Here is a 16,244-nt window from a genome sequence, read left to right as displayed (position 1 = left end):
ATGAAGTCAAACACTGCCATTTCCCACCATCCTCTATAACAGAATTTTCAGTCAGTTATTCAAGGAGTATTATTTGTATTACCACTGCATTTAAGAGCACTAGTTATGGACCAGGATCCCACCAGGCTAGAAGCTGCATACAAAAAAAGTTCATATCCTGGAGTTTACAAAGTAAAAGACAAGATAAACATATACAAAGGAAAAACGAGGAAATAAGGAAACAATATTTGCCAACAAATAGGCAGGTAGGTGATCTTCTGACAGGATTGCTGCTGTCAAAATTTGTATCAACATTGAGGCAAAGGATAATAGAAACAAATGCATTCAAGAAAACAGGAAGGCAAAGTTCATAAGGTTAGAATTATTGGGATGATCTTTGCCTACTATTTTATTCCTGCTTGTCATTATGCAGCAAACGGGGGCTGGTGAGATGCCTTAGTCAAGTGGTGCTGAACCGGGCCAGATGAGGGATAAATGGGCACTGCCTGGTCTGTCCATGGGCCAGATCTGGTCCGTGGTCCTGATCTGGCACCCAGGATGGTCACAGTGGGGACCCCAGCTGCACAAAGGGAGGGGCAGAGGGCAGCCCAACCCCACCTTGGTACCATGGAAGAGGAGGTATGACCCAGCCCCAATTCAGGTGTAGAGGGGCATGACCTGGCCCCAATACAGCTGCGGGAAGAGTGGGGAAAAGGGGTGACCCAGCCCCAGAGTCAGCCGCAAGGGACAAGGGGGAGTGGCACAGAGCTTGGGGTCTGGGAATTTGGCCAGAGGGAGGGTGGCCAAATTTCCCAATCAATGGGGAGTCCTGTGGGCCAGACACTATGGCTCCAAGGACCACATTTGGCCCATGAGCCAGAGGTTGAGCACCCCCACCCTAGTTCAGTGGTTTTCAGTCTCTTTAGACTTGAGGAACCTTTGACAAGACTCAAGGAAGCCCTCAGAAAATGCCAGCTCTTCATTTTGACTCTTTTTTTTTTACTAGAGAAAAATAATAGAACAGCTTTTCTGTGGCAAAGAACTCAAAGATCACAATTTTTTTTTTTTAAATCTCCGGGTGAATCAGTTATCTTGTGAATCATGTTTGCAAGCCTAACAGTGCTAACATTGTGTGCCACTCCACAGTATCCTTTCAAGGATCTCAAGGCACTCCACCCCAGGGTGTTGTGGCACCCTAATATTTCCCCTACAAAAAAGAAACATGCCTGATGTAAAGTTCAAATCTCTTTGGCAGTCTGATTGCTAAACCCATCTCCCTGTACACCTGAGCCCTTTCCTACTCAAACTCCTAGGTTCACTGCTTTGACAGAATCTAGATGTGTACCCCTTCCAAACAAATATATAAATTTGCATTGAAACACCACACAACTTCTTTGACCTTTCCTGTTAACAAAAGGTATCTTTAGCCAAAATTAGAAACACATGGCCACCTTGTGGATGGTTCAGCAATACTTACAAACACTGAGTACACTGCTAAAAACGCAAAATTTTCTGTTAACATCAGCTGAATCTATGATGTTCGTATACTGAGATGGCTTCCTTTTTCTAAGCTAACCTCATGCATTACTGCTTCTCTGTGGGGGCTAAAGAAAAGGAGCCCATATATGTATTCTGCGGTCCAGAGGAAACACATTTTCACATGTCTAACAGCTTCCTGCATAATATTTTTTCGGAAGTGATCCGCTGACTAAGACAAGACAGTGCCGTGACCTCAAGTAATCTCACATACCACGTGGCTAATATGTGGAATCCAGTGCTAGCATATTCAGATGTAAGCATTTCACAAGATTCAAAAAGAGATACTGATGACAGTAACAGAAGTGACATTCTTTTTTTAACTTCTAACGAGAAACTCGTGCTTCAGGATAAACCATAAAATACAAGGGAGACAGGACACTTCACTCCATACGCACAGGAACTTTATCCATTCCTCTCAATCATCTAGCACGCACACACACAAGATATCTAACTAGATAAACAGTTGATACAAGGAATTCGAGGTTCTCACCAACTGCATCCTAGGTCAATATCAGTTCATCTGTCTCCTTTCAGAGAAAACATTTACACATGCAAACAAACTCTCCTCTTCTAGTTCTGCAGGAGAGTTATAAACCTGAACTGTCAAAAGTCATTTTCATTTCTGATTTAAATCTCAATATACAATGAGAATTTATTAAAAGTTAATAAATATTTAGCTGATCTATTGATAGTAAATACCCGCCTTATACCGAGTTCCAATTAGGCTGTGATTTAAGGCAAATTCAATGATGGGAGTTGTAGATTAGATGCAGCATCCCATCCAAATGTTAATTCAGGTCTCTCCCAACTAGACTGTGGGCCTTATTACATGGTAATTTGAGGCAGTTCCTGGAGCTCTTAACCCCTGAACTGTCCAGACATTAACACCTTAGAGCAGTGGTTCTGAACCAGGTGTACATGTACCTCCAGGGGGTACATGAAGTCTCATCAGGGGGTACAGGAGGTATATTTCATACACTGTCTAACACAGGTCAAAAAATTAATTTGCATTTGAAAGGGGGTACCTGAAGCCTCACTCTGAGACCAAGGGGTACGTCGACTGAAAAAGGTTCTGAACCTCTGCCTTAGAGTGATTTTAAGCACTCGTTATGGTGCTCAAAGCTACAGCACCCCAAGGCAGGATTATCTCTGATCCACACTACCCAAATCCTGTTCCATTAAGGTGTACCCACTCCCCACAGCTGTGCTGCCCAAGTTGAAGGATCTCAAGCTCGCCTCCCTTCCCCCTGGAGAGCAGGGATAGAAGCCTGCCCTGCCTCACCAGACCCCTACAGCACTTATACAAGTTATATTTTTTTGTGCAATCAGGCACCTGAAAGCACTCTACAGCTGTGACATAATACACACCCATAGCTGCAGAGTGCTCTTCGCATGATCGGCCATTTAAAAAAAATAACCCTAATTAAATCAACTATTAGTTGAAGGTGTTTCAGAACATAGTGCCTTAGGGCAGTGGTCTCCAAAGTGGGGTGGCGCACACCCCAAGGGGCACGCAAGCTGATCCACTGGGATGCAGGAAGAAAATATTAGAACTATTTATATTTATATTTATATTTATATATTGGGGGTGCATGCTCAAAATAATTTTACTGATAGGGGTGCGTGAATATAAATATACATATATTGGGGGGGTGTGCTCAAAAATTTTACACTGATAGGGGTGCGCAATCAAAAAAGTTTGGAAACCACTGCCTTAGGTCCTTTTCAGGTTCCCTACACAAGTTAAGTGCCGGTGATTCCTCCTACATCCCATGTACCTTTGTGAGGCTGGGCTGGTGCTTGTGCTGGCTGTCATAAAGAGGAGAATCTCCTCTCAGTGCTCCTCTCCAGAGGAGGGAGGGGGCGGGGGTGGAGATGGAGGAAGGTACCTCTGCTGGGGCCTTGAGGGAAGCTGGTCCGGGTCCATGAAAAGAGGGGGCTCCATGGCCCCCCCTCCCCACCCTCTTTGCTCCAACTCTAGCCACGACAAAGATGAGCCAGCAGCTGTATGCTGCCACTGTAAAAAGGCTTGGGTGGAGAGTTGGGGAACAAGAGCCCTCCCCCCCGACTTCACAGGCCTGGCTCGGCTTCCCTCAATACCCAAGCCAGGGTACCTGGGGGGGAGAAGGGGGGCTCCCCATCTGAGCTTCTTGACAGTGGCAGCATGTAGCTGCCAGCTCATAACTGCTGGCAGAGCTTTGCCATGGCCAAAGCTTGGGTGGGGGGCAGGGGCATGGTTTGAGAGAGGGGTGGTTCAACAGCTTCCTCAGAGGCTGGTACAGGCAGGCTCAAGTCCCCTCTCCTCCCCCCACCAGGTGAACAACTGTTAGCTTCAACGGAACTTTAACTCATGGAGCTTTGTGTAAAGCACCATGATTTAAAGCACCTCCCCGATGTGCCTAAATGCCTGCAGGCACCCCTAGTGTCAACGCACAGCTACAGCTCCCAGTCCTACCCCTGCTCACAAGGCCACTAGCAGCAGGTCACAGCGGTGCAGGTAGGGGACAGTCAGAGAAGGTTGCTAGAGTAAGGGTGTTACTGTTCCAAATTCCAAGCTAGCAATAACAGCAATCAGTGTTTGTAAGGCTCATAGCATGATGTATATCAAGGCCCTGCCATTACCTGAGGAATAACTTTTAAATGATGTCACCAGTGGAGACATAGGAACATTATTAATAAATGCTCAACTGATAAGATGGCTTTAAATTTTCTAAGTGGAAATGATTTATTCTTGACTATAGTGCATGTTTTGTGGTGCTCAAGGATTTGAGAAATAAATTCAAATCTCATCTTCTGTATGTTTGTAGTTCAACATATATCTCACTGATCTTCGTTCCTGTTTCTTATTCTTATAACTTCTTTGCTACCAGTTGTATTTTCAATTTTACAAATTGTTGAAGTGCATTCCTTGGTGACTCTCATCGCCCACACTGTATCCCAAATCACATTCTCCGAGCAATTATTGCCTGACAAAGATGTCAGCTAAGACTATGCTCTATCAAGCATCTAGATGATATTTTTCCCCTGGTATCCCTGATAGATTCTTCTGTTTTTATAATTTTAAACAGGATATTCACTTTACCTAAATCAATATTCACTATACATCAGCACACATACACATTCCCTGTTGTATTTACCATCTATATGCAAATGCAGCCAAATATTTAAGGATAAAAGTAGCATGATTATAAATACCGTATTATTTAAGACAATATTCTGCAGGTTCAATCACTTGCTCTTAAACATCCTTGCAATATACTCAGGCAGACCAGCTCAGTCCAGTATTATTGGGCATGCTTCTGAATTAATTTCCACCTCAGAGCTACAAGATAAAAATTCTAACTGTGTGATAAATTAAGTTGCCAAATGAAATGGATTAGCAATCAGCAAAACTGCCTGATAGGCTGTCAGATCCGTTTCAGATTAGAATTCATCCTCTCTCCCCACCTGTTCATTAAGCACCAAGTTCAAGGCAACTTCAGTGACTGATTGCACTTTAACAAGCTGTTTATAAGAGAAGGTGTAGCTCAGCTAGTCAACATTTCTATACTTAAACATTAATTTAAGCATAATTTGCAGATAATATATTCAATTCACAATTCCAATATATAAAAAATACCTCTACCTTGAAGTATAATTTGGGGCATGACAGAAATGTGATGCTTCATAAAATTAAAATTTAACAAAGCGAATCAGATTGCACTTCAAGGTCAACAGAAGCAGTGAAAAAAGTCAAGCAGTAAATCTACTGTTTTATCCAGTTAAGAAAGATGAGAAGAACAGTACGGTAGACAGTTGCACTACCAGGATACTTAAAAATCAGTACAGAGTATAGAGTGAAAAGCTTAAAGAAAGAAAATGTAAAATGTGTGTTATTAATAAATGTGCAGTCTTTAACATGAAACTAAAGTCTCTTCCTAAATCTAATTTTCCAAAGTCAAATAGCAGGATCAGTTTATGCATTAAGCAAGTCTAAACACATGTTATTAGAAATGGTTCTTTTTCCAAAATAGCATTTTCTTCAGACAGTGAGACAGGGCTACTATCAGGAAAGTAATTAAATGTTTGCCCTTTTTTAATTGTCTAAGAGCTATACATGATGCATTTCTTTAAAATACTACTGTCCGTTAACCTGTCAAGGAACAACATCTTCCTTGCATCTGGGTACTAACACTAGCTGTTGGAAAACCCAAAAAGATGAAGTAGGACTCCTATATCAGGGTTCCTCCTCATTCTACTAATTCTACTGAACTAGCACCTTGATTGGCTCCTGAATCCCCACTGAGTTCTCAACAAGTATACTACAGGGAAATCCTGTACTTGGACAGCATGAGCATTGTGAATTTAAGTAGCATGTCAGTATTTAAGTGAACTAGGGAAAAAATATAAAATGGATTCATTATTATGCCTCTTCTGTTTCTTGATCATGTCTCACTGACTTTTCTCAGTGAAAAAGTATTAATCTGTCCCCGGAAAAAATCCTGTTAAAAGGTGATAATTATGAGTTTTTCCCATAATGTAGGGCAAATAAAATTACTACTAGTTTCAACTAATTTGGTTAGCCATGTAATTATCTTAATCCAGTTATTTAATGATAAGCAGCATGGTTAAAGCTTTATCAGAAAATACAGATGCTTTCAATGCCCCATTAAAGAGCAGACAACATAGTCTGTGGATGAAGGGTTTCTAATTTGTGCCCATCCCAGAACCTACATCAACTCAGTACATGCTCTCTACATTATACTGACAGAAAGTGGGTTTGTCATTCATTAACTGGAGATCAGCAAAAATGAATTACTGCATAGAAAGTCTGATATATCCCACTACTGAAAATCTAGGAATCCAACTGTAATATCTACTTAATGGGAAAAAAAAAATTAATAGCCAAGGAAATATTGAGTAATTCCAGTATTTACAAGAAACTAAAAGTGGAATCTAGGGAGATAGCTGAATATTATTTTGAAATTGCTATATAAGTATTTCATAATTTTGAGGTCAAATTGGGGTTCTCCATTTATTTCTGCATTTGTGACAACCTATTATAGAACAGTTGACTTGAAGTGACTAATAAATAAGTGGACAAGATGACTATTTCCATCTTAGCCTTTATTATTATTATTATTATTATTTTGATTTTCAGTACTGCTCAGAAGTTGCAAATGAAAACTAGGGTCTCACTGCACTCGAACCCATATGCACACACAGATATGAGGTAAAGAATCTCCAAAGAGTTTACAACCTAATTAATCAAGACAGCTAAAAAGCGTTAGGAAGATTTAGGTTATTTTGTTCTGCACCACAAGTATTGTGGTTTCAATTTTGCAATATTATCTCAGAAAGCTACACCTTCCACAAAGTACTTCTAATCAAGAAGAAAGGAGAATTACCTGTCAGTTCTAACATAATGTACCTTAAAAGAGTTGGGGGGGAAATAATTGAGGGCAGTGACTTGTAAGATTGTATTATATGTGCCCGAAGCACTTTTGGAGCCAGACTTAAACATCATACAGAAATGTTTAACCTGTTAAAAGGTCAGCTGTCACAGTTTTATTAAAAAAAAGAACATGCCTCAAGGAAGATTTTTTTCAAGTAATTACAGTGAAAAATGAAGCAGCAAAAATAATTTTCATATGAGCTTTTAACAGAAGCTTTACAAAGGAAGATTAAGATAGCAGAATATCCAAGAAAAAGCACCAAAATGGATTGATAACTGCTACTGAAAAGAGTATTATTAAACAGACACCACAAACAATAGCTCTGAGAGGATGATACATTAGTAGGGGGTACTTTCTTTGAAAACAAGGACGCAAGATATCCCTGAATATGACCAAAACTGTACAGCTTCACAATCGTCCTTTTAGTGGCATGATGAGATGCGACTTTAATGGCTTCACATCATGTCACAGTTTTCTGCTTGTAATCCAAAAGCCATTTCCATCTTTTGGGGGGGCGGGATGGGGGGGGCGTGGAGAAATGAAGGGAAAGAGGAGCAGGGGGTTGGAATACAAAATCACATTCAATTTGTTCATGATGTGGAACAGAACTGGAGCAGAGCAGAGGGGAGCCTCCACTCAAACAACATTAACCAAAATGTGAAGATGCCTGACTGCTTTATCTATCTGTATAAAACAAAAAAAGGAGAACTCCAGGTGCCCCACAACAGAGATATGCATTGGATATGTTTACCAGTGAAGAAGTCAGCTGCATTTCCACTGCAGAGAACTCTAAATCAAAAGTTTCATTTATTTGCCAGGAATTCAAAGAAGAAACAAGACTATGTGATAACTACCAAACTGAGCAGCACTAAAACAAAATATTATCCTAAGTGACTTTAAAGAATGAATCCACCTATATCCTACAGAATCATCCCATTATCTAAGGCCACTGACAGATATGGAAAAAAAACAAAACAAAAAAAATGGCATTTTACCAGAAAAGTAACAGTAACCCCTACTGTACTTAACAGTACAGGCAAGTTAAAGCACACGTTCTTACTTCTGTTTCACAGATCTTGAAAATAAAACACATACAAGTTAATTTTAGCAAGAAAAAAGATCAGGTCCCTAAAGAACTATCGTATTTACCTGAATCCAACACAACCCTGAATTAAAAATGACCCCCGTTAATTAGACTCTATGCAGGGAAAATGTATACATTTGTAATCATTTTCCATGTACAGAATCTAATTATAAGAAGATCATCTTAAATTCATCACTACCACTACCATTGTAGCAGGGGAAGCAGTGGTACTGGGGCAGGCAACGAGGGTCAAGCAGTAGGAAGGACAGTTTACACCCTGCTGCCTATCTCCCTGACACTTACCATCCCTTGTACTTGCCTCCATGCAGCCTCAGGCCCCAACCCTATCCCCCATCTCCCAACCCACCCCCAGTCCCCATCTTCCATCTTCCGCCCTGCCCCCCTGTTCCCACCTCCTCCCACACATCATCTACCATTCCTGCACCCCTCCCCACCTTACCCTTGCTCTACACCATCAGGCTTCTTCCCTGCTCCAGCCCGAAGCCCAGAGCACATCCCCAGCCTGGCACCACAGCAGCAGTGCTTGCTCTGTGCTGCTGCTACGGAGCTGGCCTGGAACTACGCTCTGTGCTCCAAGGCCAAAGTAGGGACCATCCACCAATTCCCACAAAAAAATGTTTAGAAGAAATTCAGTTTTTTAAGGAGAAACTGAGTGCTAAGTCCTATGGGGCATTTTTACACATGCTCTGGGAGTCGGGTAAGGGGACAGGTCACTTTAGAGCGAGAGCTGCTCTCAAGCACCCATTGTGTCTCATGTATCAGCATCCCCGCGCTTCAAAATGGCAAAATGGCTTTATCTAATTCTCACTGAACAAGCTTTAGTTAAAGTACTCTTACCGCTGTTTTGAAGCATGGGGATGATGATGCATAGGGCATAAGATGCAGAGCCTGGTTAGAGCACAGTAATTACCATGCTCTGATGCACTGTAATAATAATGAGTCAGAGCAGCCTCCCGGCCTGTGTATAAGAACCCAAGATTATATTATTTCTTTAGAGCTAAAATGGGTCCATTCCAGGTAATAGATTTCCTTGTAATATTTACAAATGCAATACCATAAAACACATCTTGGAAGTTACTGAGTACTAAAAAACTTACTGGGTATCAAAAACAGAGAGACAGAGACAGAGAGAGATATCGCCTACCTTTCCAAAAAAACTCCTCTTTAAAACTCTCTAAATGCTTTAGAAATCTATGCATAGTGGTAGTATGCCACTGAGGAGCAACACAGACAACCCACATCAGATATGGAAAGAGAGATGTCTCCCAGCCACTCAGAAAGTTCAGCCAACATCTCCCTCTCTCAGAACAGTTCCAATATCTCTGTTAAATAGAACTGTGGCAGTCTGGCATTGGAGAAGAATCTCTTAATTAGGAAAGACCTACATCCTAATGCCAACATTTTAAGATACTGATTTGTGTGTGCATCTCTCAACTCTCAAACAGAAGTTACCTGCTGAATTTTGTACTGTGTTAAATTTCTGAATGGATTGTAGGCATAACCCAACAGAGCACGCCGCAGTAGAGTAAACTTCTAATTTTAATGTACAGCCCTCTAAAAAGCAAAAACAAAATCAGCTATTCAAATCAAGAAAAAAAATACAGATCATTTATCCCTCATCAAAGCCAAGACTCAGACACCATTTTCCAATAATCCCTATTATAGTATTAAAGGTAAAGATTAGCTAACCAACCACACACAGATTATTGACTTATTGAGCAGCGGTTTCTGTCAGGTTTCCATAGGATAAATTCACATTATGTAGAATTTCAACACTCCAAGTTTTAAATAACGCTATCACAATTTGTCACGCATGAAACATTTAAACACTTACCTGCATTAACTATGGCGTCCACCTCAAGCAGGGTAATATCACCTCTATAGAGAGAAACCTTCTCACTCAGACTTTTCTTCACCTGCAAAACTTCCTTAGTGTTTTTATCTGCAAGCCAAGGAAAATAGATGAAGAATACTAACAAAAGTAATATCTGTGCATTAGAAATTACACACATATACATACGTATGACAGTCAAAAGATTTCAAGCTATCTTTGCCAATTTAATAATAAAATCATCCTAATAGTCTGCGCTACTGTTAACACATTATAAATGGGTTATCATTCTTTCTGTGAATAAAAATAGGCATAGTACTATCTGTATGTATTTTGTTGCACAATTATGCACTTGTTTAAATCACTGTAAGTTTGAGAACAACCATATAGCAGTCCTTGAAGCACAATTTTGAGCTGACTGTGCTAGGTTTCTCAATAAAAACAAAAATATTATTTTAAAACAAGCCACATTTATTGTTTGGAAGCCATAATTAAGTTTTGCTTTGAAAAACAACCTGCTTATACCTCAAAATACCAAGTATTTGTTATAATGACATTTTTCAATTTCACCTCTAGAGGGCATGGCTAACCCAAAAAACCACTAGTTTCATTGCTATACCCATAATGTTAAAATTAACTTTTGGAAAGTGGGGGGGGGAGGAGTTTGGAGGAGAGGGTGGGAGGGGATGGGCTTATTTGTTTAGGGGTTCTTTTTTGTTTTTTGTTTTTTAACTACAGAACAATTTAAAACCCATTATCTGGTTCCAGATAGGGGCAGGGAGGCCGGGGGGGAGGGCAGGAGGAGGGGCTCAACAATGTCAACATTTTTAGACATCTGTTTAAACATGTTTAAACATTTGTAAACATCTTCCATGTTTGAGAACAGCCATGGTACAGAAATCAATAAATCACAATAATATATATGGGGAGAGAAAAGAATCTTAGTTACTCAAGGTACTCTTATTTAGATAACCAAACAGCTATATGAAGTCTAGCCTTCAGGTAAAGAGGACAAGAAGAATAAAAGAAAACTTTAACAGTCTTTAAAAACTTCCCCCAAGCTCACCAAAATCTAAATTAAGACTTGCAGCAAGGGACAACCCCAAATTCATAAATCTTCAACATTAAATACAGAGATTTTTATAGGAAAAAGGTCATGAACAAATCTTTAGATGTAGGTAGCAATCAAATATACTCCATAATTGGCCTAAATTGTTGGAGGACACAGATGGGGAAGTTGAAAGAAGAAACCGCACACGAGATTTTACAGACTATATTTGAACATATTTTAGGTAAGCAGAGAGTAGAAACAAGCCCTCTGATTCTCTATGTCACCAGTTCAACTCAGATTTATAGAGTATAACAGGCAGATATCTGCCATATCTGTCAGTAAATTTATCACTAAACACTTTCAGGAACATGCCTTGGACAATAAACTGAGCTCATGTTCATTCCTGTACTGTAGGTGTTTAAGTCATGAGTACAGGACTGAGATGTTATTTTTACAAAGTAATTTTTCAAGCCATGATACACTCCTCTGGAGACTTGGGTCCAAAAAGTAGGTTGGAAGTGTAACTAAACTGTTAACCTGACAATCTGAGTAAGAAAACATTTTCAAAATGCATAGTGATACCTGTCTTTACAAGGGAAAAAGGTTAAAGGTGCTATAAAGTACACCTTGAGTTTAAAATGGGATAAAAAGTCTTCAGTCTTAAATTGTGACAAGCCCTACTCAGAGGATACTGCTGGCACTTGACCTACAGTGAATATATATAATACATTTACACCATATGTAGACATTTGCTCCAAACGGTCATTCCAAACTTCTTGAATCACAATACTGACTTTTAACCAACAATTATACAGAACATACAATCTAAGGACCTCCTTGCCTCCTTCACACTTTCCAGGTGAAAAAGATTATAGTCAGAACAATGGTCAGAGTCTGAATCAGATGTAGACTCTGAGACGGCAGCCTCTATAGGTGGTTCCTAACAATCAAAAATAAGAACAGTGCTGTGGTTGGGAAACTTTGTGTCCTGCCTGAGTGCAGCTAAGGTAAGGAACTTCAGCATCAGAGGAAAAGCAGAAACTTTCAAGCTGATACATTCTATAAATCTGGAGGACGTTCATCTCCAGCCTTCTTAAGCACTGTCTGCAGACCCCCAGTGAAGCCAAAAGACTTCAGTAGCAGATCAGTGGCAGAGTATCTGAAAGTTTCAATGGTATCTTTAAACAAATTTGGAATTTCAAATGTAGGAGTGGGGGGTAGGAAGAGAGGCATTGAAGACAAACGCTTCCTCTCAAGGAACTCCAGATGTGAGACCTCCTCCAAATGCTAGCATTAGAGATGCTACTAGCTGCCCTGCTGACTGGAGCCGAGGAAATTAAAAGTCTTTGTGAGTAGCTACTGTCAGAAGGTGTACAGTACTTATCCCACTTGCCTGAATCAGAAACAAAACCCTGCAGACTTCTTTAGGACATATAACTGGAACTGGGTTTTGCCTTCTTAGAGTATGCTGGATGTAACTTATCTGCATATGGAACATTTCTCAGCAACATGGGATTCTCTTAAACCACTGGTGCTTAACCTTTTAACTTTGTAGACCAAGCGAGTAACACAGAGTTGGTCTGGTCTGATGAGGCCCTGTGCCACCTCCGTGTGCTAGAAATTGAGCCCTGTGCCACCTTGCAAGCCCAATCCAGCATGCAGGGCCATACTATCTGGCTCAAGGAAATCAGGAATAGAAAACATGTGCAACTCAGCATAGGACTGCAAGCATGACCTGTGTGTGCAACTAAGACAAATTGTCTGTAAATGTTTGAGCATACATACCCCACCATGAGGATATCCATGTAGATTACTTGTAGGAGAATATTTGGTTCTTAGAATGGAAAGAAGACTTATCTCCCTCACATGGATTATTAAGTGATCTTCCTGGTCCAAATGATACTTACTGGCCTATAAACAAACTTCTCTCCCAAATATTTTCACACCAACAAAAAGTCAAAGTTCATTCACACTTCATTTCTTTCCTGCCTATCTACAAAGCTTCTAGAAAAGTTTTAGGACAATTATAAACATGGCAATACAGAAACTACAACAGGTTAAAGAATTCACTAAGTGTAATCAGCCTGATCATAACTAAAATTACAGCATGCACAGCCTGTGCATCCAATAAGGCCAAGCCACCAGAAGAAAGCAACACTATTTGCCCAACAGCGGCAGAAAGCTGAGGATCAACATTCCTATCTCCTGTTCTTAGCGTAGAGGCAGTAGGGGGGAAATGACATAGGCCTAGCAATTCAAGCAAGGGACTAAGAATTCTTCAACACGGTACACAGACTGACGGCATCATTAAGTAGCCATTCAGATTTGGTTTCGAAGCTGCTCTATGAAAGCAGATTGCAGTAATAACCACGCAGGGGAGAAAATAAGCACTTTGAGTTGGTGTATTCATTGTGGCAGTAAACTAAGCAGACGAAAAATGGTTCCCTCATATTAGATTCTTAACATCAATTTTCAGCCGCCAGACGTGATCTTGGGAAGCCTTCAGATTCCTAGTAAACTCATCCATAAGGTGCAAACAGATTTTAGCAACCTCTAAAACAGATATGAGACCTGCCTCAGTCAGAAAGGTGCAAAGGGCACAAAATGAATACTCATCAGCTAAAGAGGAAATGAACTGGCTCCTCACCAAGTGTACTTTCCCCTAGGCTATAGCACATTTTAATGAGGAGTTTTGCTGCTACAACAGGAAATTTGTAACAGTTTAATCAGAAACAATGCAGGAGGCTAAGCAAGCCCAAGGTATACTAAAATGATTGAAATATTCAGAAAATAAAAATCAAGGACCTCAACAAGCTGTTTTTAGCACATACAAATGGCAATTTCTGCATTCTTATAACTTGGTCAAAGCATATTTTTCACAGTCATTTAAGGCAACTATATGACCCCGATCTGTTCCATTTATTACATTTTTAAGTTTCTACTCCAAATATCTGAAATACTAAAGCTATTTGAAATAAAGTCGTGCAAAAACTATTTACCATTTGCAAAGCTACTTTTGTTGATCGTGAAAAAGAAATGCACCATCTTTGCTCAGGTTTTATAAAGAAACTCAACCTGAGGCGAAGAATAGAAGTTTTCAGCTAAAACAGATAAAATCTGAACTAAGCAACTAAAAGAGATGCCTGCAAATGACAGTGTTACATTATTTGAACAACAGGTGTCACTATTGCTCTGCCTTCAACACAAAAACAGAGAAAAGCAGGTGCATTATAATGGTGCACTGAACCAGCTAAAAAATGTAATAAAACACAATTATACAGTGTTCAATCTGAGCTGGTGCTGCATGTGGATTTCATCAGTGCCCCTTTCAGGAAAAAAGTTACTGAAAGAGGTGTGAAAATGGTATATTTTCCATCTCTTCTCACACTACAAAAAAGCATGAGAGACATAGTTCTTCTCCAAGTTTACCTCTAACACTGTTTTGTTTCTGTGGCAACTGTCACAATATTCTTGAGACACTGAGCAAAGGTCTTGCTTGAATCCAAGAAAAGAGTAGCATGCAGTGGTGTCAAGAAATTGAGTATTGCCATTATATTGTCAGATATTTGATTATTTTTCTAATGTAAAGAATACTATGCTTTCAATTGCAAAACAAGTTGTAATCAGAAGTCATTAGAGTTAGAACCATAAAAAAATAGAGCTGGAAGGGACCTCATGGGCCTGGTTTATTTAGTCTAAACCCCTGTGCAGGGCAGGATGATCTTTATGTACACCATCCCAGCCAAGTGTTTATTTAACCTGTACTTAAGTGATTACAAAAAATTCTACAACCAAGGTGGATTTGGTTTAAATCAAATTGATTTAAATCACTAGTCAGGAAGCCTCAATTTAATCACTGTTTTCTACAAAGTTCTTTCTTGTTTGATATCCTTTATCCACTCAGCTTCTTGAAACCTTGCACTTTTAGAGAGAGGTAAGGTAAAATAATCTGTGTACACAAACTTGCAGAGAGACAAGAGGACTGACAGGTAGGTAATCAGGTCTGTTATCTCTCATTTCCATATACTGCTGTTAACAAGGATGTTATCTCAAGAGACACAAATCCACAGTTTGAGAACTGAAACTAAGCACCACAGAGATGCTTACTGGGATTTTCTAGACTGAGCACTGAATCCCATTGGGTAGAGTGGTTTTCTTTAATCCCTACTCATCTATAGAGAACCCTCTGGGAACCCCATATCATTGGGCCCCTAATACAGTCCATGACCTGTTGTGTCTTTGAGGTTCAACATATATTAAAACTATCTTTATATAGGCTTATTTTTTTAAAAGCAACTTAACAGAAACGTTAAAAATATGACTAAATCAAAAATCCTTCACAGACAAAGTTCTAATGCTTAACTGCCATCATAATTAGAAATGTCTTCCTAATACCGAACCTAGATCATCCTTGTTGTAATTTCAACCCATTACACTTCCTTTATTATGAGTTATGACCTATGGATAAAGAGATTAGTCAATCACAAGACCGAATAAAAACCTTCCTGGTATTTGAAGATTTGTCAAATCAGTCCTCAATTTTCTTTTCTCAAGATTAAATAATCTCAGGTCTACTAACCTTTTCTCATATTTCTCAGACCTCCAGTCATTTCTGTTGTTCTTTACCCAGACTATTTCAAATTTACCCATGTCTTTCTTGAACTGCAGGGCCCAAAAACTGCACACACTACTTTAGGTAAGGCCTCACCTGGGTTGAACAGACCTAAAGAATCACGGTCTGTGATTTGCATACAACTCTCCCACTAATGCTTACTTGCTATTGGCTCTTTTTTGCAGCAATAACACACTCGACTCATATTCAGTTCGCAGTCCAGTGTAATCCCCAGGTTCTTTTCTATAGTATTGCCCAACTGCCCAATCGTTGTCCAATTTGTATTTGCACCATTTCACTGGTCTACCTTAAATGCAGGACTGTTCTTCCTTTATTGAATTTCATCTAATTAAATTGGAGAGTCAAGTCAAGTCAGTCCCAAGGCCGCTGCAACCACTGGAGTACCTTCGATGTTATAACAATCCTTCTCCACTCCGAGATTAATGGAGTTGTTTTCCATCATTGGTGATTCTTCAGGCAAAGTGACATGACAGCAGCCATCTCCTCTCCAGCTATGGATGGCCGTTGGCTCACAGGGAGCTCATCCATCCTTTGACAGTTCTTGTTTTTAGTCCTGCTGGGTGTCCACACACCCTCTTCACTGAAGGCTATCCCAAGTCAGGGTGCCAGTTTAGTTGCCAGCAACCCAACCATGGAACAGGGTATATTAGTTTACATGGCACCAGACAGCA

The 16,244-nt window shown here is 40.0% G+C and overlaps 1 protein-coding gene across 1 annotated transcript in view; it reads right to left on the bottom strand.

Annotated features, from left to right (window-relative positions):
* The window catches only part of MACROD2 (MACRO domain containing 2), a 1,470,564-nt gene that overhangs the window by 1,415,117 nt on the left and 39,203 nt on the right, over window positions 1-16,244 (bottom strand). The window contains exon 2 of the mRNA XM_019549129.1: window positions 9,893-10,000. Within this exon, the coding sequence (XP_019404674.1) occupies window positions 9,893-10,000 (108 nt within the window). The remainder of the gene's footprint in view (window positions 1-9,892; window positions 10,001-16,244) is intronic.

The sequence above is a fragment of the Crocodylus porosus genome, unplaced genomic scaffold (genome assembly GCF_001723895.1).
Source record: "Crocodylus porosus isolate Cpor-Errol unplaced genomic scaffold, CroPor_comp1, whole genome shotgun sequence".
NCBI lineage: Eukaryota > Metazoa > Chordata > Crocodylia > Crocodylidae > Crocodylus > Crocodylus porosus.
Note: the sequence above shows the minus strand (reverse complement) of the source record. Positions and strands in the feature narration are given on the sequence as shown.